The 23,189-nt window shown below is 50.6% G+C and overlaps 1 protein-coding gene across 7 annotated transcripts in view; it reads left to right on the forward strand.

Annotated features, from left to right (window-relative positions):
• TNRC18 (trinucleotide repeat containing 18) overlaps positions 1 to 23,189 on the forward strand; it is a 90,123-nt gene that overhangs the window by 13,659 nt on the left and 53,275 nt on the right. For 6 of the 7 annotated variants that reach the window (XM_074965166.1, XM_074965167.1, XM_074965172.1 and 3 more), the window contains exons 3-4: positions 17,535 to 17,690; positions 21,601 to 21,726. In XM_074965166.1, the coding sequence (XP_074821267.1) occupies positions 17,535 to 17,690; positions 21,601 to 21,726 (282 nt within the window). The remainder of the gene's footprint in view (positions 1 to 17,534; positions 17,691 to 21,600; positions 21,727 to 23,189) is intronic. The other variant, XM_074965171.1, reaches the window with a different exon arrangement.

Genomic DNA, 23,189 nt, shown 5'->3' on the forward strand with positions numbered 1-23,189 from the left:
GGAGAATGAACACTGGGTGGCTTCTCTTCTCTCTGGCTTCTGTGATTTTAAGTGTTGGAGTTTAGGAAGACTGTAAAGGAGGAAGTGAGGGAAGCCAAGATGAGAGGAGATAGAAAAGCATGAAGAAGGACAATTGTGCATGAGCTAGTGGCCAAATACCACACGCTTTACTCGTGTGAGCAGTCCCAATGAAATTATGAAGGCATGTGGTATTTTGCCTTATTCAGATGTTTTGAAGGGGACAGTACGGAGCTGGGAGATGGTGGAATCTTGGCCTTGCCTAGTGTAGACAACCAGTTTAAATCAATGTAGAAATCTAGCTCTTTAAACCAGTACAAACTCCTCATCTGGATGCTCTTGAAGGGGTAGTGATAGTCCGTGTAACTGTGTCCCATTTTAAGTGACACTGGAGTTAGGCTAGTTTATGGGGGGGGAAAGCAATTCAGACACTTGGCTCCAACGAGTCCATGTTGTGCCATCGTCTAGAGGGGAGCTTAGTCAGTCCAGCTCAGTAGGGGACGGGCTGTGCTGCCCCACTGCATATAGCCATTAATATTCTTCCACCCCCTCTTGCTACACAAAACTGTGGTTCCAGCTTTTTTGGGTAGGCTGGTATTAAAACTACTCGCAAGCCCTTTATTACCACAGTGTCTGAGTGCCTCACGGTCATTAGTGTGATGTAGGGAGGTACTCCTGTTCCTAATTACAGGTGGGAAACTGAGGCATGGTGTGGCTTGCTCCAGCTCCTATGGGAAGTCTGCGGTCACGTAGGGGGAATGGGACCTGGATCTCCTGACTCCAGCTTAGGACCTTAACCGCTTGGCCATCCTTCTCCCTCTCATGGAATGCTTCAGCCTGGTGTGTTTGGTTTCAGAACTAGGCTTTCCCTGAGTCATTAGTCTATGGTTTGAGCACTCAGTGTCATTACTACGGGAGAGAAATGGCTTGCAGAAGTCCAAATGAATTTAAAAGCTCTTAAGAAGGTTGGAGCAGCTTCCACCTACGACAGAGGTGGGCAAACTACGGCCCGCGGGCCACATCCGGACCGCGGGACCCTCCTGCCAGGCCCCTGAGCTCCTGGCCCGGGAGGCTAGCCCCCGGCCCCTCCCCCGCTGTTCCCATGCTGCCGCGTAGTGTATTAAACTGCTCCGCGTAGGAATGTGCTACAGTTACGGGTAACAGTTACGGGGAGCAATTTACTACACTACACCGGCACAACGCTCTGGGCAGCGCAGCTGTAGCGCCGCCAGCCACCAGTGCTCTGTGCTGTGCGGTAAGGGGGCAGGGAGCGGGGGGGTTGGATAGTGGGCAGGGAGTTCGGGGTGGTGGTCAGGGGGCAGGGGCGTGGATGGGGTCGGGGCGGTCAGAGGGCAGGGAACGGGGGGGGTGGGTTTGAATGGGGGCAGGGGTCCCGGGGGGGCAGTCAGGAAGGAGTAGGGGTTGGATGGGGCAGTCAGGAGCAGGGGTTCCGGGGACAGGGAGCAGGGTGTGTGTGGATGGGGCAGGGGTCCTGGGGGGGCCGTCAGGGAACGGGGGGGGAGGGGGGTTGGATGGGGCAAGAGTCCTGGGGGGGGCCTCAGGGCGCAAGAAGCAAGGGGGGGTGGATAGGAGGCGGGAGCACAGCCTGGCACAGCCTCCCCTAATTGGCCTGCCATACAATTTCCGAAACCCGATGTGGCCCTCAGGCCAAAAAGTTTGCCTGCCCCTGACCTATGAGAAACTTTGCAGAGGTCTTCTCTTCTGCAGTCCTCTTGTTCAGTTTTGCTATCTCTCTGAGTTCTGAGGTGTGTGCCACTGGGGTCTGTCTATGGTCTGGGGCCCCCAATGGGTGGGTGGTGGGGGGCCTCCTTTGTGGGTCAGATCCAAAGACACCCATTGATTTCAATGGGCTTTGGCTTTGGGGCCCTGATCCTGCAAAGACTGATGCACATGCTTGACTTTATGCACTGTGAGTAGCCCCACTGACTCCCAAGTCTTTGCAGAGGTTCCTGACAGCCACATCCTGTGTCTTCTCTGCCATAAGGAAATTGAAAGTTTCACAACTTAAATCTGTAGCTCACGAAAGCTTATGCTCAAATAAATTTGTTAGTCTCTAAGGTGCCACAAGTACTCCTTTTCTTTTTGCGGATACAGACTAACATGGCTGCTACTCTGAAACCCAACTTAAATATAAGACTCCCCACCCCACCACCCCATTTAAAGTGCCTGAGAATTGCAGTTAACAGCAAATATGCTAAGGAGTCAAACTGGCAGCTCATTAGGAAGGGGATTTCTGATAATCAGGGAATCTTGGATATTGGGGGACCAGGACTCAGGAGACATTTGGGTTCTGTTCCCATCTCTGCCCTGACTGGCTGGATGACCTTGGCCAAGTCTCTTCCATAGAATAATAGAATATCAGGGTTGGAAGGGACCTCAGGACCTCAGTCATCTAGTCCAACCCCCTGCTCAAAGCAGGACCAATCCCCAACTAAATCATCCCAGCCATGGCTTTGTCAAGCCTGACCGTAAAAACCTCTAAGGAAGGAGAGGTTTTTAAGGTCTTTCTTTCCCTGTGCCTCAGTTTCCCCAAATGTAAAATTATGCTGATTTCCCCTGTAAAACGCTCTGAGATCTGCCGTTGAAAAGCCCAATATCAGAGCTAGATACTATTCCTCTGAAAGCTTAGACACCGGGTTTAAAAATAAGCAGTTGAGAAAGCCACGTCTACTGTAACTTTGACTCATAGCTGCTCATGCCAGCTCTGTCTGGCTTCTCCTTTTTTGTTGTTCTTTTGGCATGATCCTTGGAGTCAAAACAAATCCAGATCCAGCTGCCACCTTCTAACCTAATTTTAATGATTGGGGTTGGGTGTTTGTTGTTTTGGCTATGTACAATAATGGAGACCTAAAACCTGCTAGGGGGAGGAGGGGATGGCACCTTCTGGTGCCAGTTGTTGTTGTTATGTTTTGTTGCAGCCCCAGTAAGCAGGCTAGTTTTCATAGTGAAAGTTCCTTGCCCGCAGGAGGACAGGAAACCTCAATGGAGAAGATGCAGAAAAGTATCTCCCATCCTGGGCCATGCTGGCTATTTTCACTGTTGTGGGTTTCGATACTATCTATATACTCCGAGCCGGTGAGCTAGGTGACTCGCAGATGGGTCTGAAGACACAGTCCTTTCCCCTAAGAGCTTAGGTCAAAGGAACTGTTGGACCCTGCACCTCTGTGGGTGTGTCCTCAGTGCAGAGGCAACTCTGCTGATTGGAGCTCGGGCTGGCCTAGCCCGGGTCTGAACAACCACATTGCAAAGCTCTGTTTGCTCCCACTCATCTGCGTCTACACTGGTGCTGTACACGCTCAGGTGTGTCCCATGGAGGCATATCCCATGGTTCCTATCTCTGCAGTAAGCTGAGCCATTCTCCGATTCTTTCTCGATGAATTGTGGGAGAACTTGTCTGTTCTTCTGGTGATGGGATGGCGGGAAATTGTGGGAAGGAACTGAAGATCATCACTTGAGTGGCGTAGCCCAGTGGCTCTCAACCTTTCCAGACTACTGTACCCCTTTTCAGGAGTCTGATTTGTCTTGCATACCTCCAATTTTCACCTCATTTAAAAACTACTTGCTTACAAAATCAGACCTAAAAATACAAAAAAAGTGTCACAGCCCACCATTACTGAAAAATTGCTCACTTTCTCATTTTTTTACCATATAATAAAATACATCAGTTGGAATATCAATATTGTACTTACATTTCAGTGTATAGTGTATATAGAGCAGTACAAGCAAGTCATTGTCTGTATGAAATTTAGTTTGTACTGACTTAGCTAGTGCTTTTTTTGTAGCTTGTTGTAAAACTAGGCAAATCTCTAGATGAGTTGATGGACCCCCGGGGTACATGTGCTGCTGGTGGAGAACCACTGGTGTAGCCTGTGTCCGCATTGCAAAGTGGATGGGTTTCCAGCCCAAGTGTAAGCAGCCCTTGGACTCTAGCCTGCGCCCCAGCGTGGGCCAGCTGGCCTGGGTGTAAAGCCCCACCACATATGAGGGAGAGGATTTTGTGTGCGGATGGGAGTGGAGTAGGAGCAATGCCCAAGTTGACTCTTCGGTGAAAACAAGCCTCTCAAATGCAGCATCACCTGAGTACATCAAGTTTGCAGGATCAGGGCCTGAGTAGACAGTGACAGATGAAAGGTTGAGGGATGCAACAAAGAGCAGAGTGATACAATTACTCGGGAATATATTACAAAGCAAGAAGAGGGGAGAGCTCTCCCATAATTCACTGCAGATATGGCCTTGTTCAAAGAACTGCGGCAGAAAGGGAAGAGAGGGCAGATGGTATTTACCTTTCCAAGCTCAGCTGCCTCCTCCGTTTTCCTTTCAAGCACCCTGTTGTGAGTACTCAGGGTTGGCTAGTGCCCATCAGGCAGGAGTATTTAATTTCTCAATGGGAGGGGAGGAAGATAATGCTGCATAGTTTAATTTAACCTGCTGGTGACCTGGTCTTAAGTCATCATGTCTGAAAATAGCCTGTGTTCCCCTCAGGGCATGGCTAATGACTCTGGGAAGGCTGGATTCAGTCTCTGAAGGCTGATTTAATTTGCTCTCTGAAGGCTGTTGCTGCCAGAAACTTGGCACAGGTGATCTTGGGACCAACACCTGTGCCACCCCATAATAAACACGCCCCAAATGTGTGTAGCCTTTGCTGAGAAAAGGTGGCTAAGGTGGTGCTCCCTTTTTAATGAAAGGGACACTGTCACACAGTTTGGGTGCAGGGGTAGCCTACTTCAGCTGCACATTAAGTGGATGGACAGGGCTCTGAACAATCAAATGAATTCGGTGCCACGGGCTTTTTTTCCCGTCTCTTTGCAATTTTGATTAAAAAAAAAAAATCATGGAACTAACGTGCCATTTGTTGATCACCCTGTTCACCCTGCTGGTGTTGCTCTACCCCTTCCCCTACCTGGTGTCTAGCTGGTCCATTCAGATTGTAAGCTCATCGGGGCAGGGACTATGTGTTTGAACAGTGCTGGTCCTTAGGCACTACTATAATAAATGTGACTGGTGATTATTGATTAGCATGAATTATTATTCTAATACATGGTAGGCCGAATCACCCACTGCCACCAAGCCACGCTGGAGTAGATGGCATGGCAAAGGCTGGGGACAAATGAATTCACATATATAGCTTTTCTTGGCCTGGAAAATGAATTGTGCTAGAAAATATGTTAACTAGTGTGAGGTCAACTAGCACTTGGCCCTTAGTGTGGACAGAAGCTGGCCCTGGTTAACCCTCGGGCCCTTGCTGTGGTTCATATCCATATCTGTTAACTTGTTTCTTACAAGATGCATTTTCCCATTGTCGGCCAGATTGCCCCCCCGGTCCCAATCCCTCCTCCATGGAGCAAAGCTATTCTGAAGCAGCTGCGTTAGCCTTGATGCTGCAGAGGGCACTGCTCTGCTGGGAAAATGGTAGGTGAACCTGCATGACAACAGATTCCTGGGGCTGCCCCCCAAACCTGACTGTGGGGGTATGCAGTGAACCTCCTAGGGCTTGGGCACCTAGAAGCTGTGACTCTTCCTCAAACCTGTTGTCAACTGCAAGCATGGATTCCACTACCTTTGGGCCCTCTGAGGGTGTAGAGAAAGGGCAGGCTTTACCCTTGGGTGAGCAGGAAATAACAGGCAGGTTTTAAAAAAATGTTAATTTTTTGGTGATGCTGCAGACATACAGATAGTGGTGTCAGCATAAGTAGGAGATGTCTACCTGTCTAGATACTTGTATGGTAGCATGGTCTAATGGGTAGAGCATTGGGGGGAACTCAGAAGACCAGGGTTCTGTTCCCAGCTGAGCCTGCTGGGTGACCTCAGGCAAGTCACCTCCCTGCTCTGTGCCTCAGTTTCCCCATCTGTAACATAGGGATAGTGACACTGGCTTTCTTTATAAACCATTGTGAGATCTGCTGACGAAAAGCATTGTACCAAGCTAGGAATTAAAGGTTCTTGAGGCAGGGACTAGCTTTTTGTTCTGTGTCTGTACAGTGCCAAGCACAGTGGGGTCCTGGTCTGTGACTAGGGCTTCTAGGCTCTATGTAATACAAATAATAATGATAATAATAATAATCCCCTTTTAAGATGTACTCTCTGAGGCACATGGCCAGTATCTTTAAAGGGGATCTGCTGAAGAATCATCTCAAAAGGTAAATCCCATGCATAGCTGTTTGGTTTACTTTCATGTCCACTCACCATCAGGGTCTGCTTAGCTCTGAAAATAGGGTTTGTTGGCCAATTGTTACTGCAGCCTCAGCAGAGGGGAGAAGGCACCGGAGGATAAAAACAATAGATCACAGAAATTCAGATTAGAGAGATGGAAAAGATCAGTTAGGTCCCCTCTGTCTAAATCTTCCTGCTAGTGCAGGATTCTCATTGAATATATTGTTCTGGTAGGTGTCAATAGGTGGCACTGTTACACATAGTTTTCCAAGGTGTCTTTTTTTCTGTGTCTGAGCAAAAATATGTTCAGTCTTGGGAAGACATGGTTATGGTGTTACATTTTGTTATGCAAAGTGCTGTGTAAATGCAGTGGCCCATGGCATGGGAGCAGTGAGACCAGCAGAAGAGTTTTGCTCTTTGCCTTCAGCTCTGATTAGAGTCAATTCTTGAGGCTGATTTGCTCTCTGAGAATTTGGGCATTGGTGCTAGGCTGAAATTCCTGGGAGAAGAGGTTGCCCTGCATGCTGTTTGACCACCTCTGTTCCAGGACTGGTGTATTTTTGTGTGTATATACAAATAAAACAAGTTACACTTAGAATATAATCAGGCTCCACTTCCTTGATTTCTCATCCAGTTGGGAAGCCAACCTGCAAGGTCTTGCACATGTGCTACTGCTTGGCAGAAAGGTGACACTAGTGTCAGGAATTGGAACAACAATATTCCGACTAAAATGTGAATTGCCTTAATTTTATCCCATTAGGTCTAGGACCATTCTCAAAATTCTCTTCTCCCTTGGAAGGTTTCTGTTCTCCAGATACTTGCAGAGAGTTGTCACTAATATATATTCCATGTGTCCTTAAATGAATCTTTAAAAATTCCATCCCTCACTATGCACTTGGCTAGAAAGATGTTCAGCAAAGAAGAACATTCAGCACATAAAGGCTTTCCCTTCCAGGCCCCAACAGTCCCACCAAATCTTTGAGAATCATGGCATGTATGAAAGAAAAGGAATGCATTTGAACAACGATTAGCTGGTTCAATGTTCCAGCAGCGTTCCCTGGGATCAGTGACATCTGGTGTACTGGTTGTGACTTTAATTTATTTTTTATTGTCTGTGCTAGATGCATCTCTTAGCACATGGAACCTTTGGCGCATAAGGAGGGAATAAATGTTATTTGATGTATGGCTTTTTGCATTTGAAGTCCTATTTAAGGACGGATCTAATATAAAAAAAATCTTGCTTGCTACTGGTGTGTGTCCTTGGGCACCCCTTTGTGGTTTTGCAGAGCAAGGCTGAGGCGGGCTGGACCTAAATTCCAGGCAAGGTCCCTTGATTCTGCATCACTCTGGTGGAAATTCTGGGGCAGTTAGGATTAATTTAAAATAGAAGTTCTTGTTGAATTAAATAGGAGATTGAAGAATGCAGTCAGCTCAGTAGCCCCCAGGCTATTTAAACTAAACTGTGAAGTTGCCAGGGGAGAAGCTGAAGTTTGAGCTCTGAGATGGGAGACCATTGGGCACTTGGGAAAGTTTTGTAGATGAATTGGGATTGTGAGCTAAATGCTTTTAGGGCCTGTCTACACCTGGAGTTATTCCAGAATAAGAGCATCAACACATGTAGTTAATCAGGAATAGTTTATCTGCTTTAAATTCATACCCTACTTTGTATGGGATTAAATTGCATGAATAGACAAGTCCTAACTAGGTGATTTTGCTAAAATGATCAGCAGTGAGATAGTCACTTGTTGACACTGACATTGTCATCTTTATATTTTATAATTAACACCCAACTGAGATGAATGTGGGTGGTTCACACCTCTTTGAGCTATTGTGTCAGGCTGTTTGCACACTCAGCGCAGTATACGATTCCGCCACTAGATGCCTCCATGCTGCATGGAGTTCCAGGCAGTGTGGTCCCTGGTAAACAAAGGAGACAGAGTTGAAGCTCAACCTTGTTTGTGTCTGTGGTTTGTCTTTTTAAGGAGGACCCTGACACTCAGGAGACCTCACTTAACCATGTTTCACATATTTAAGGTTTTCTTCAAAACCATAAGGACTAGACACTCTTCCTTTCCCCCGTCCTCCCTCCAAAAAAAAAAAAAAAAGACAAAAAGCTGAGATTCTGGAGCCAAGGGGTGAATTTTTAAAGTAAACCCTCTGATCCCGGGACTTTGGAATAAGATTTCTACTGCAGTCATCTACAACAGGCTTTGCTGAGAGGGCCCTGGCTGGCAAACAGGCTTTGTTGGGGTTTTTAGTCTAGCAAAGCTGCAGGGATGAGGAGAAACAGTTCAAGCCACTGATTGTTTGCCATGGGGAAAGGGAGTGTTTTTGTAGGAGGAGTCACTTTACAATCACTGGGCTCTGTCGGTTGGCATAAGTCTTGTGCCCCTGTCAACAATGGGCATTAATCAGTGGCCTGGTTCTCTCTCCCTCCTCTGTTGCCCCTGAATGTGCCTCCATGGGATTGGCTGTTAGCTGCTAAGGATGATGCCATTGTTGACTTCATAAGCATCATAGGCAAAAGGAATCTGATCAATCAAAGCAACAAAGCATCCTTCAGATGCTGGCTTTGTCAGCCACTTTGTGGTTTGGAAAGAGAGTTGGGGGATAGCAGCCGGGAAATTCTGTCATACTAAACTGAAGCCTTTGCTGCCTATTTCACGGCTCCCAAAAGGGGGGCAGGGTGCCCCTCAGCAATGCAGATTTCTAGCCTTAGAATTATGCCCAAATTCCTCTTTTTGGGCCAAAGAGAGGCTAGGGAATTGGCTCACAGCTGGTGTGAGATACTAGCAGCTCCCACTGTGTGTGGAGTAAACTGGGAAACTGAGGCAGGAAGGCTAGGTCTGGGGATGAGCCTTGGGACATTAGTTAAAACTCTTGCTTCCCTACAGAAAGGGGGGAGCAGGATACAAGTCAGACTGAGAGTGTTGTAAATCCGGAGCGGCTCAGGGAAAGCCACCCAATACTGAACAGATTTATTAGCAACGCAGGTAAATGGGCCTCTGAGCAAGAAGAGGCAGCTGAGTGTTTCTAGCTTGCAAGGTCTCAGTGCAGATGCAGGCACTGACAGACACGCACTGAGCCTGCCCCAGTCCTCTCTTTCCTTGACCTGTGTCCAAATGGCTGGCTGCGGGCAGAATGGAGAACTAAAGAATGGGGAAGTGGTGGTGAGTTGGAAGGTACAAAAGCCCTCCGCAGATTGCAGGGAGGCTGGTTCAGCTGTTTTTAATTTCCTGTTGCTCAATGAGGCCTTCACCAAGGCCATGGAATGTGAGGTCCCAGTTCCATCCTGCCTGAGAAGCGCATGTTGATGCCTGGCTTGGCTGCTTTCTCTTCTCCCTCTCCTCATTTGCTCCTGTCCTCACGTTCCCCCCAAGGACCCTTTTCTTGGCCCAGGCCTCACAGCTGGCTTCTTGCTCGTTAGTTTCCCTTCTTTACGCTAATCAAATCTTTCCTTTTAGGGGAGCAATAGTCTGCTGGGGAAAGCCCAGGCCTTGGAAGAGCTGGGTTGTAGTCCCAATTCTGCCATGGGCTTCCCTATGGGACCTTGGGCAAGGTCTGACTTCTTCAGCTAGGGGTGCTCCGCACTTGTGAAAATCAGACTCTTAACCGCTTGTGTTCTGTTTCTGCATCTGTAAAATGGGACTAACGCTCCAACAAACTGGCTAATACGCATGTGGGGAACTGAACCCAGGTCTTGGGCTAGCACTCCTACCCACCTGATCATTCTTCCTCTCCTCCTCCTCAGTGTCGCTGGGTGTGTCTTGCTTCCCCTCCCACCTGGAACCAGCAAAATATCACGGGAATCTCATTAGCTGTGTCAGTTGTGGGGCGAGAAGGCTGGAACTTTTATGTCGCAAAACTCTGATTTTGTTGTCCATGGAATCCCCCTCTGCCTTTCCCTAGACTGGGCGTACGAGGCTCAGGGATATCTGCGGTGGGTCACGGAGTGAGAGTGTTGTAAGAAGTCACTGCATAGCATTCAGCAAGGGATAACTGATGCAGAAGTCACTTGCAGAGCATGCTGGGTAACAAAGCCACCTGTCTACCCATTGACTAAGGGACTTGCTCTTTCCATACCAGAGCAGGTGAAAACAATAGTCAGTACTGAGCAAGATGAATTTTTTTAATGGTCTGGGTCCAGACTCCCTAGTGTATTTGAGGCAGAAGTCCATGCAGGGCTGTTAACTTGCACCAGCTCGTCAGGTGGTGATTTGGTGGCAAAGGGACTTGAAGCACCAAAGACTAAGAATGTGAGACCACCTGCTCAGCCACGCAGTTCGTTTATGTCAGGAAGATCTCGGCAGTTTCCAGAGCCCCCGGAAGATGAAACATTGAGTTAAATTGGTCTCCTGGCTACCTGTCAAGGGGCTGTGATTGAAACTTTCACTATGCTCCAGGGGGTATGCAAGATCAATGCCACAAATTGACTCTTTGAAGCCATCATTAGCCATGGGACATGGGCTGATAATAAGGCAGTGTCGGATGACTTTAGGGGGGACTTTGGCATGCAAAGGTTGGTGAACTTGGGGTGCTTCTAAGGAAGGTCGATAGCAGGAGCTATTAGAATAGCTATATGGAAGTAGACTGGTACCAAAGTGCAAAGGATACAGGAGCAGTCACTAGCGATGAGCTGGTGAGACAGGGTTTAGTTCAGCCTTGAATGTGCTGGCACCCGTGTATCACTCGTTGCCTTGTATGTGGCACTGAGTCAAACAGCCTCGGCACCTAAAGTATAACTAGAACTGACCCGAGAGACAAAGGAGGAGGTGGCAAAGATTTACACTGTCCTGCAATCTGTCTCTCAGCTGTTTGCAGCCATTACGGTGGGTGGGCGTGTGAAGTAGCTGCTGTTTTGAGCTCTGCAGTGCTGCTGGCTTGCATACACTGTCTTGTGTATCCCAGAGCAGATACAGGGAAGGGGAAATGGTTTCTATTAGGTAATCTGCTTGAAGAATCTGCTTTTCTGTAAAATGCCAGGTTTCAGAGTAGCAGCCGTGTGAGTCTGTATTCGCAAAAAGAAAAGGAGGACTTGTGGCACCTTAGAGACTAACCAATTTATTAGAGCATAAGCTTTCAGTGGAATTTCCATTGTATTTTCCACTGAATGCATCCGATGAAGTGGGCTGTAGCTCACGAAAGCTTATGCTCAAATAAATTTGTTAGTCTCTGAGGTGCCACAAGTCCTCCTTTTCTTTTCTGTAAAGTGATCTATGGACATGCTAATTGCTCAGCTGCCCGTTTCTGGAGTGTCTCTCGCTGGGGCTCTTGCTCTCTCTGCAATTTTTTTTTGTGGGTTCTGTTATTGGCCTGTACGTGCTCTGCTGCTGGGCCTGCCAGTTGGGAGGCTGGATTTCAGGCTATGAGTGTAATGTGTTTTTGTCCCATGCGGAGCCTGCCAAGGTCAGAAATAAGCTTGCTGCTTCCTTTCTGCTTCCAGCCTAACCCTACTCACCTGGCTCATCCTGAGGACGGAAACAGACTGGTGGGTTAACCCAAGTGCTTGGGAGGAAAAGGGCACATTGGGGTGGGTGTGACACTTCAGAGATGGGTGTCAGATGGGTGGCTGGCAGCCAGTGAAGTAACAATAAGCTTCCATACTATCATCCAAGGAATCCATTTGCGCTGATTAGGCCTCAACTGGAGAACTATGTCCAGTTCTGGGCTCCACGTGTCAGGGAAGATGGGGACAAATTGGAGAAAGTCGAGAGAAGAGCAACAAAAATGATTAAAGGTCTAGAAAACATGACCTGTGAGGCAAGATTGAAAAAACTGGGTTTGTTTAGTCTAGAGAAGAGAAGACTGAGGGGGGACATGATAACAGTTTTCAAGTACATAAAAGGTTGTTACAAGGAGGAGGGAGAAAAATAGTTCTCATTAAAGTCTGAGGATCAAATAAGAAGCAACGGCCTTAAATTGCAGCAAGGGCAGTTTAGGTTGGACATTAGGAAAAACTTCCTAACTGTCAGGGTGGTTAAGCACTGGAATAAATTGCCTAGGGAGGTTGTGGAATCTTCATCATTGGAAGCTTTTAAGGACAGGTTAGACAGACACCTGTCAGGAGTGGTTTCGTTATCAGTTAGTCCTGTCTCAAGTGCAGGGGACTGGACTAGATGACCTATTGAAGTCCCTTCCAGTTCTACACTTCTGTGAGTTCAGAGCACATTACCGACACTGATGGATTCATACTCTAAGGGAAGTATTATTACGACCAAAGCACTTGCCTAAGAGAACACAACGGCAGAGCCAGGACTAGAACCCAGGTCTCTTGACTCCCAGGTCTCTTCTTTAGCCGCAACACCTTCCTCCTAAGCCGCTGTTGGCTATGGGTAGGTAGATTCAGTTCTAGTCTCTAGGCTTGGGTCTCCAGGAGAAATGACCTGGAAGGGTTCTTTCTATTCCACGTTGTTCCCTGGATCTTTGAAGGAGATTGGGGTCCAGCCAACATGCTGTGTCTGTTTGCTTCCTAAAGGGGCTCAATTTGGAAATGCAGGCTAAGTCTGGGATTTCCAAAGGAGTGTAAGGGAATTAGGCACCCAACTGCTTTAGGCTCCTTTGGCAATCTCAGCCTAGATCTCTCGCTCTCTCTTTCTCTTTAATTGATTTCAGTTTAGACCAAGTCAGATTTGTGTGTCTGGGAGCAGTGGGGGTATAAAATGAAAGCCTGGGGGCAGGGTTCCCTCTAATTTTTCCCACGCACGCACGTGCGGAATAAATTTTGTGATGTGCACCAATATGGAGGTGATGTGTGACACATCGCCTCCAGATTGGTGCACATCACAAAATTCATGTGGAGGGGGTGAGGTGGAGGGGTTTGGAGTGTGGACGGGGCTCAGGGCTGGGGCAGAGGGTTGGGGTGTGAGGGCTCCGGCTAGGGGTACGGGCTCTGGGGTGGAGCTGGGGATAAGGGGTTTGGGGTGCAGGCTGCCCCAGAGCTATGGTGTGGGGAGAGGGCTCCCCCCAGCTCTCTCTCCCTACAGCAGCACCTGGGCTGGGGTGGGAAAGGCACCTCTCCCCCAACCGCAGCAGGTCTGGGGATGGGATGGGCTGGAGCCCAGGGGGGAGAGGCACCTCTCTCCTGGCCGTGGTAGGTCCAGGGCTGGGATGGGCTGGGGCTGGCGGGGAGAGACACCTCTCTCCTGGCTGTGGCAGGTCTGGGGCTGGTGGGGAGAGGCACCTCTCCTGCAGCTGCGGAAGGTCCTGGGCTGGGGGAGAGGCATCTCTCCTTGCAGCAGCCTTGAGCACTTGCGTGGCGTTTAATAGGCTGTTGCAGTTTAGAGGCAACTCCACCTGGGGGCTGCCATTCTCTAGACCTTTGGCTGAAACCCCTGCTTGTCCCTAGAAGACGCTTGTCGCATCCCGACAGTTCTCCTAACTGGTGGTACAACTTGCAGTCTCTGCCCTGGAGGGGGTAGCAGAGCCAGGGGCGTTGTGGGTCTGGATCGAAGTGTGCCCGCATTCCCTTTGCACAGCCGCAGCTGATGCCGTGTGTGGCTCTCTCCGGGCCTCCCTTCCTTATAGGCACGAGACTCTCTGTAAAAATACTGAACGTGTGGGAGCTACGTTGCCAGGGGGCCCAAAGCGGGGAGGCATTTCATTGAGGGGCATGTTCCAAGTTGGGAAGGGAGGGTTTTATACTAGAGTGTATAAGGAATGCCCTATCCTTATCACTGCCTGGCCCAAGAGCTGCAGGCTCTGCACTCTGCATGCACGGGCAGGGGGTATGAATTATGGATGTGTGTTTGCTGATAGATTAGTGCTATATTTTCTGCAGTTTGGCGGAGCCTCAGATTCTCTTTTGCTGCAGCTCTGAATGCTGGCTAACTACAGGGCTGTATATTTCCCTGTTCATGTCTCCATGCTCTCAGGACACGCTCTGGCATCTGCTCCCCCATTATCCATCCCAGGCTTTTATTACTGTGAGAGACGATGGAGGTGGAAATGTCAAACGGCCCCCCTGAGCTGGGTCGGTTGGCTCCAGGTGGCCTGAGCTGTCCTTTGCACTGTACACGGAAACCACCATTTTCTGTGAGAGAAAATCTGGAGTCTGCAAACCCGGAGAAAAACAGCTCTCCGGAAATGTTGAGGTGGCAGACTGGAATGAGGGGTCTGCTAATGCTAGATCCCCATGCAGTGCTCCCGCATGTTGATCCTAGAGTCCTCTGTGATCCCCTTCGATGCAGAATCTTTCGACACGTAACGGCAGGAAGTTTGTAGAAGGTGGATGGATCCTTTTCTATTAGCTCATAACAAGAGATGGGTCTGAACGCAACTCTCAGGTATCTGAACCCTCCCCATCTCCCCAAACCATGGGGTGTTGGGAGCTGGATCCAAACTGTGCTAAGTGTGAGTCCCAGTAGCCTTGATGGTTCAGGGGATAAGAGACGCCTGCCTGGTCCCTTGCTAACTCGGAGCATGAGACCGGAAATGCAAGTGGTGCAGGACACTAGGTTGGCAGGTGACTGCAGGTAATGAGTTGTAGTGCTCAGCACCACTCCTGGCTCATTGTCCAGGTGGTGGTGCAGGCATGAGACAACCCCTGGCCTTTAGTACACCTCGCGGCCCGGACTCCCAGGCTGCGTATTTAGTGCACTTGGGACTCCTCTCTCTTTCTTCCTCGGCTGGGAAATGGAGCTTTTTAATGTTTAACTGGTTGTCCAGCCAAGTGAGCTGTTTGTGTCACCATCTCTCACATCCCAGTTGCTGTTTACAGTGATCTAGGGGAGAGGGAAGCCTTCACTGGGGAGAGAGGGAGGGGACATGTCCCTGGCTATGTGGAGCATCCTGGCTCTCTCTGCTGCACGCTGTGAATGCCAGAAACTTTACAGCAACAGCAGGGATAGATCTTGGGTCCTCTTGCTATAAAACCATAGGCTTCTACTGCTTAATCTGCAAATCTGCTTTAGGGCCTGCCCTGGGACACACTAGCTTCATCCAGCAGAGGGCAGTGTTAGTCGCACACCGGCGGAGGATCGGTTGCAGTATTTTTGGAGCTGGTTGGGCAGAGGGGGAAGTATTTGTCCTGTTTTGCAGCCGTTGGCCCAAACCTCGGAGTGAGACACAGAGGACAGGCTCTGACCTAGAGGCAATAGTGATCCAGAGGCGGGTTTCCAAAGTAGCTGGAGTGGAATTCGGTATTCACTCCTTGGTGCTTTGTCTCCGCAGTGTGGAGTGCTTGATCTTTGAGGAGAACGGTTTTTGTTTGGCCTCCACTCCCTGGGGGCTCTGTCACTGCACTAGCAGGAAGAGCTGCGGCTCTCGAGGCGTTAGGGGTTCTCAGAGGGTGAGTTGCCAGATCAAGCCCCTCTCTGGACGTTGCTGTCATTCTTCAGTGGCGGTGCTGCCGGGGAAGGTCCGGTGGCCTGGGGCAGATCCTTTCCTCGGTGGTGCTCTCATGGCCCGGGCACATCTGCTCCTTGCAGGCCTTGGCTTGGGCCTGCGCCACTTCTCTCTCTGATCTCCCCACTTCCCGCCAACACGTCCATCCATCAGAAGAGCTGCTCAAGAGGCCAGCACAGCATCGGCCGTTAGCACTATTTCATAAGAGGCAGAAACCCCATAACTGGCCAACCGGCGGCATCTGTGCACATGTGTGGAGTGGGGGGAAAGTTACTTAATCTCCTGCACAGCCTCGGAGGCCACCGAGCTTCCGGCGAAGAGTCTGTGGCTTCTGAGGGGAAGGGATCGCTGCAGCACATGGTGGTGTCTCCCCACACCCTCTCTGTGCATGAGCTGTTCCATCTGTGGGTTCCCTGCGCTGGCTCTGTGGCTGGCTCTGCCCCCGCTGCCCCATCGAGACCAGGGATATCTAGGCTAGCCTGCTGCCTCCCAGCTGGTTCCAGGAGCCCCGTCCTGCACCAGATCTCATGGGCCGTGGGTCATGCGTCCTGAGTCCTGCTTTTGTCTTGCATGGCCTTGTAATGCTTGTGGTTTGGGTCACTAGCAAGGAGCCTGCATGGAGCGGAGCGCGGGGCCAACAGGCTTGATTGCCTTGAGTGGTGGGGATGAGTGACCCTCAGTGATGCCCGGTTTCTCTCGCATCTGCCTCTAGGTTTATCTCCGGGTAGGTGCCTTTTTTTTTTTAAAGGTCTTGTTCTGCCTTTCCTCCATCTACCAGCTTTTCCTATCGTGGGGAGCTGGCTGACAGTGCCCTGATAGCCGGCCCTTACGAGCCAGGCGACAGTCCTTGTCTGCCGGGGGGGAGCTGTGCAGCGGCGGGTGTGCGATTCCTGGAAGGTGCTGGGCTACAGCGGCGCACAGTTCCGCTGATACGGGCGCGTGCCAGCAGCGTGTGGTGCATTGTCTGGCTTGGGCACTGGAGCCGCCCGCCTGGGGAGGCTCTGGCCTCTTCTAAGCGCAGGGAGAGCTTGCAAGTGTTTTCTTTTCCTCTGCCATCATTTCACTTAGCCCCTATGCTGAATGGTCCAGGGATGGGTCTGCATTTGCTGGCGGAAATAGCCTGCAGGACAAAACTCAGAAGCTGCTCCACTCTCAGCGGGTTTGAAATATGAGACCAGAGGGGGCAGGTTGGATCTTTCACCGCCCGTCCTGATGGAAATGGCTACGCGGTGATCTCACTCACGCGCACTCCCTGCTCCTGTTTCGCTGTGGGTCCGCGTAGATTTTGGGCGATCCTTTCTGAAGACTTTCTTCTGGGGACTTTTAACCCAAACTGGGTCTGGCTGGGCATATCTGTCTCCCCACCGCACCAGTCCCTCAGAGCAAAGAGCAACCATTGCCCCCGTTGTGTGTGTGGTTTGTGTGGTTGGTTGTGTTTAATCGTCTGATCTGTCGCATCCCCTCTCGTTGGTGAGTCCCCGGGCCAAGCCCTCCCCCTGCAGTTTAGAAAGCAGAGCAAAGATGAAGAGGTTTTCGGCTGGGCTGACACAGCTGCATCCACCAAGTTCCTGTGCTTGGCGTGGTTTACGTCTTAGCCGTGCTCATCCTCGCAACTCCCCCGCCAGCAGGTCCATTTCATTGCCGCCGTGTTACAGCAAGGGACACTGAGGGGAAGCAGTCTTGCCCAGGGAATCAGCACGAGAGCTGGGGACGGGAACTAGGGAGCTGCTGCCTGCCAGCCCCGCTCCCCCTGCACGGGCCCATGTGTCCCCTCTCGCTACAGATCACAAGGGTTTGTGGTCGGGGGAACCAAGTGGGAACATGCTCCTAAGCCAGAGACTTGCTCATCTTGCAGGGCTTTCTCATTAGGCCTCCTAATGGGCAATAGGGGAGTGGGCACTGGGGCATGGCAGATGGCAGTGGGAGGGGTGCAAGCTGGGAAGAACCTCTGCTTTAAACCTGGTACCTAACCCTGACTTTCTTCTCCATCCTCCCCCATTCAGGTGAGGCCTTCCTGGGTGGGTATGTGGCCAGCGGACTAGGGACCTCCTCCACGCCCCATGGAAGCCCTACCCCTTTACCCTCTGACCTGTCCTTCAGGTCACCCACCCCCGCCGACCTACAGATGGTGCAACTCTGGGCTGCTCACTCCCATGAAGGTAAAGAGAGAGAGAACCTGAATGCTGATGGCAGTGGCTGATTTCTGGGGCTGCCCCCTCTCCTAGCAAGGTGGAGGGAAGCGTTGCTTTCAGAGCATCGTTCAGGTGGGAGATGGGGTTGGGTCACCTTGTGGCCATAGGTGCTCAGTAATAGCTTTTTGCCCCTGTGCAAGCTGGCAGTGCCCCTGCTGCCACGGGCTAGGGTCGCGCTATCAGCTGGAGGAGCAGCAAGGCAGAGCTTGTGGGGACTGTTGAGGTGTCTGTTGGCCCAGGATGTTGTGCTGGATTGCAAAGCTTTCTGCTCCGTTGACACCAGGGGGAGATGGCCATGGGTTGCCCCCTTCCCATGCAGAAGCCTGTGTCTGGGGTAAGCTGTATGTTGCTTGTTGCAATAAAGCTGTCCCTCTGGCCTTGCCACATGGTGCAGGGGCCAGCGAGGTATCCGGTGCCTTTCGCCGAGGCCACAGCCGGCAAAAGGAGCAACGTGTGTTAAGCAGTCGTCTGACCGCCAGATCCCTACTTGTGTCTTCTCTTGTGGTTGGTGTGGGAGTTCAGTGGGAAGCTGTGTGTGTGTACAGGTGCGCAATGGATGCATCCCCCTTCCCAAAGAGGGTTTTCTCATCGTGTGCTCATTCTCCATTTTCCCCGCTGGCTGCTGGTGATGATGTAACCCTGTGCTGTGATCTGGCTTGGTTGGGCAGGACTTGGGACTTCTCCATCCCTGGCTAAGGGGAGGAGGGGAATGTTTCCCAGACCACCAGCCTTGCTGTGCCCAGCAGTTCAGTGGGATCCTCCACAACTGTGTGTGTCTATGAGAGAGAGAGAGAGAGGCCTGGCTGAGTGCTGTGTTCCCAGGCCTGGGAGCTAGGTGCTCCTCCTGGGGTCTGACCATCATGCACATCTGTCTCACAGGGTATGCTCAGGGTTACCCGAAGTGCTAGAGACATTAGAGAGGGGCTCAAGTGGCAGAGTTGGGATTTGTGTCTTGTGTACACGTTGCGGTTGTTTGGATCTGGGTTTTACGTTGGTCCCTTATAAAGATAGGGGCCAATCTGCAAAATTCAGAGCCTGGTGCAGGCTTCAAGCACCCCAACATTCGGAACGTTTGGCGCAGGGGTCCTGTCGCAGCCCCTCTTTGCTGTGTGAGCCCCGCGTTCTGGCCTGGGCCAGATGCCACCTTGCTGGCATGTGTTCATTGTGTCTTCCCACCAGTGCATGGATTCCCCTTATAAAGCCAGAGCAGAGGGGAGATCTTAGTGACTGCGATTTGCTCTGGTCACCTGAACTCCTTCCCGAGTGGCTCCCTGCCTTGTGCGCCCATCGCCTCCCTTGTTCTGGGGGCCGTAGAAAGCCCGAGATGTTATGTTTTTGTTTTGCCTAGAGGGAGGGGGAATCGATATGTGCGATTCAGGAAATTCAGCAAGTGGCTAGTGAGTAGCAAACTTATTCCAGGTTCTGCTTATGCCTCTGTCTTTGAAACTGCCTTTGCAGCTGCAGCGTGGAAAGGGGGATCAAGGTGAAGTAGCCGTCTCTGGGCCACTGACCTCATTCAGTTCTACAGTCTGGATAGATGGGACCTCATAGGGCAGATCTGTGCTAAAAAACTAGCCATGTTCAACAGCCAATGCAGAAAACATCCCCAGCCCTTGTTAGAACCAGGCTTCAATCACACATACTTACTTGGGCTTGAAGACAGTTTGATCCTGTCCACTCCAGCAGCGTTTTTTCCTTAATTTCTTATTAAGGCTGCCACTAGCGGGAGTTCTGGCAAAGTTGCCAGTGTGGACAGGCTGCTAGAAAGTCCTGCATGGGTGGAGCTGTATCAAGTGGGAGATCTTCAGGAAAGAAGCCTGGATAAGGCCCTGGTGTAGAGGTGACGGTGGGCGGTGAAGAAAATGAAACAGTGGGTCATGGGATGGTGCCCTGCATGTAACCCCTTAGAGCAGCTACTTCTTCAACACCTTCTTGGCACCATTCCCACATGGATTCGCCTCCCGAAATATTAGATTCTGTGCCTCTCCCCATCCCCACTCCCCTTTTCCAAAGGCCTGGGCAGATGCCTGGTGGGGACAGCTAGGTCAGCCGTGAAGTTGAGAGCTTACCACTTTGAAGAGCATGCGTGGAGAGTATTTGCTCCCATGTGTTGCCAAACTTTCACTTGATTTGCGCTCTGAAAAATGTCCGCGTTCTCATGACTGATTCTGCTCTGTGTGCAGAACTCCCACGGACTTCGGTTGGTTTTTGCACACAGTAGCTGTGGAACTGAGACTCAAGTGGTCGTTTGCAAGGGAAATGGGTTTGGGTCTCCTCCCCTTACTGTAACCATGGGTCCTGCCAGATGGGACACTTTCAGTCATTTGTTCCTTACCCCAGTTCCTGGCAAGGGAGCGTGATCTAGATGAATATACTCGTCACTAATCTAGAATAAATCTCCTAGTTGCATCAGTGCTCAGGAGTTACGCAACTCTCTCTCCAGCCCATGGAATAAAAAGGCACATTTCGCAGTCCACACACAGCCTGAATGTTCCTGTGTGAACACTTCATGGCTTGCAAAGGGCGTACGTGCGATGTTTTTATATAGTTATGGATAGAACTGTAGCAAATCTGTCCCACCTGGGATTTAGCAATTGTCTCTTTGCTCTCCACTTCAGCCACTTGAAACATCACAGTGACTGCTAGGATAAAGCTCTGGTCATCCTGCTCTGAAAAGAACTTGGGCCAAAGAAAGATCTCCATTAGGAGTGAGCCATATAGGGGTTATAACCAGGGATTGAGGGTTTTGGTTTTAACCAATAAACACCAGTAAAACACCCCCAGTACTAAATAAATGAAATTGCTGTTCATCCAAAACACACCAGAAAAATACCAGAAATAGTTACTCAATTTATGTTGACTTCACTCCTTTCCCAGTGCAGTTCGTTTACATAGGTGACGTTCCTGATCCCAGGCTTATCTCTAAGAGCTTGTTTACACTGAGCAGTAATGTGGACTACGGCCGTATAATTTCTAAAGCACAGTAATGTATTGCACATTAATTGATCTGTGTAGACCCTGCTGGTGTGTGCTAAGGGTGCTCTAGTGTGCTTTAATGTAGTGCTGTTTGAAACAGTACTACGTGTATATACAAAGACAAAGCTAATTTTTTGACATCTACGTAGAACTCAAATGTTGTTAAAAGAAAACCAAAACCAAAACTGAAACTAATAAACCCTGAAAAACAAGTTGTAACACAAAAATTAAGCAGGTTGGATTCCATCCAGTAGGTGGCAATGGTGCACATAGCCAATTCATCAGTGTGCCTTGTGTAAATATATACATAGCAAAAGATCATGAACAGCGTCTAAATAATTTGAAATATTAACTAGGTCGTCCAGATGCTTCTCTGAGCACAGGCCACAGTTATTGTCTGTCTCCATTCAGATTCTGTTGTGGCTCTTTCAATCCGTTGTTTTATGGATTCTCAACAATATTGCTGCCACAACACTGGTTACAGTGGGATTGCTGCAATGGGGAGTTTTGTTGCAAATTTTGACACATTGATCGCTCCTTGCAGCTGCCTATGGAGTGGGCAGTGCTTACATCACAGCAGGATGGCGACACAGCTGGTGCAGTAATGCCTTGTGATCTGAAGCCACAGAAGTTCCTGACTTCAAGGGGAAATATCAGGGCAGCAGGCAGCGCCGCCTGGTGGGAGGATCTACATGGTGCTCCGGAGCCCTGGAGTATGAGTCTGACTCTCAGCACCCTGCAGCCTGGCGTGACACAATGGGTTGTTCAAGCAAAGCCGCCTCTTCTGGTGTGGGGCGGGGGGAGGGGGGGTTGCCAGCCATAACAGTCTGTAGCTCTGCGGGGTTTGTTCCAACACAGGGAGCCGGCTGTTCTGAAACATGTTTCCTTTTCTGTTTTTCAGGCTTCTCCCATCTGCCCAATGGGCTCTACCCGTCGTACATTCCCCTGAGCCACCTTGAGCCCCCCCGCAGTGGTAGCCCCCTCCTGGCCCAGCTGGGTCAGCATAGCCTCTTTGAGTCACAGAAAGGTCAGTCTGCTTGCATCGGTGTGTTTGGAACTGGGGTTGTTGTCCCTCTCTGTGCAACTGGCACGGGCTCTTCCTCTCTATCCTCGCCGCTCCTTCCCCATCCCCGTCCTCTGAGAGACCTCTCCATCCACCCTCCTTACCACTCCCTGCATGGAGGCCCAGCCACCAGCATAGCCGCACCAGAGCGAACCACCAGCAAAGACAGGTCAAATGCTCTGGGCACCAGTGCGAACAACCACTGCAGGAAATGGGGGTTTACTGCTGTGGTGCAAATCACAGCTTATGGGGGCTTCCCCTGTCTGCCTGGGGTCATCTGTGACTCTAATTAAGACAGATTCCCATGGTGGCAATCAGATTTCACCAGCATGCTCTTCCATGTCCGGAGATCCTCTGCCCAGCACCCAGAGAGAGTCAGCTCTTGGGTTGCGCTGATCCCTTCCCTTCCCCTGCTCCCTAGAAGGGAGAAGCCTCTGCAGGGCAGCCCTTTTATAAGGAAACTTAAATACCAAAGGGCTGATGCCGTTAGGGACAGGCCCATCAGCCTAGCCTCATGAATTAACCCTTCGATGCTTGGAGCTGGCCCATCCCAATGACCAGCTGTGTCTCAAAACATATCTGTGCTCAGCCCTGGACACGTCATGCCATTGTGTTGAAGGGGTTTCCGGCCAGGCTGACAGTTGCGGGAGGGGAGGGATGGGAGAGCGGGACTTGGTGGGTGTTGTTCAATTCACACCACGATGGGGGCCTGAACCTCAGCCCTGGCAGCCATTGCCCTAGATTGTCCCACGTGAGCCCGTACCAGGCTACCTGCCAGCCGTCAAACCATTGGAACTTTGTCCCAGTCCCTAAAGGGTTAAGGGGGGTGTGCTGTCTGATGATGGGTGACAGGAGGGGTCCCAGCTGAGCCCAGTCTGGAGTTAAAATGCAGAACTACAGCTGCCGGCTGGGTGATGCTCCGAGAGCTGACCCTGGTAGGAGGCTGAGAGGCTGATCTTGAAAAGTACCTGGAGACCCCAGAAGAATCTGGACCAATCAAATGCGCGTCATTAACCCTTCACAACCGTAGTTAGCCCATCTCAGCCCCTTCACCCGGGCTCCGTATGAGCCACACACTCTGCGGGCTCTGTATGAGCAGGTTCTTGGGTTGGTCTGATGCGCCCGTGGTGCCCTCCCCTTCAGAACAAGAGAGGCTTGTGTGTCCCTCCCTTAAAGTCTCAGGCAGTTTCTCCGTTGCATCACTGCTGGGCAGATGCCCTGGGGGCCTATCTTTGACGGAGGTGCTGTGATCGAGGGGGGGATTCTTGGCAAGATCCTTCTCCCCTTCAATCTGATGGTTGGGATTTGGTGGGGCTTGGACGTTTTCTGGGAACCCCCCTAGACTCCTGGCTCTCTGCTAACGCTGAGGACTAAAGGTTTGGGATTTGTCCTGCCCCCTTGCCAAGAGCATCTAAATGCTCTTCCCA

This window comes from Natator depressus, chromosome 10, assembly GCF_965152275.1.
Source record: "Natator depressus isolate rNatDep1 chromosome 10, rNatDep2.hap1, whole genome shotgun sequence".
NCBI lineage: Eukaryota > Metazoa > Chordata > Testudines > Cheloniidae > Natator > Natator depressus.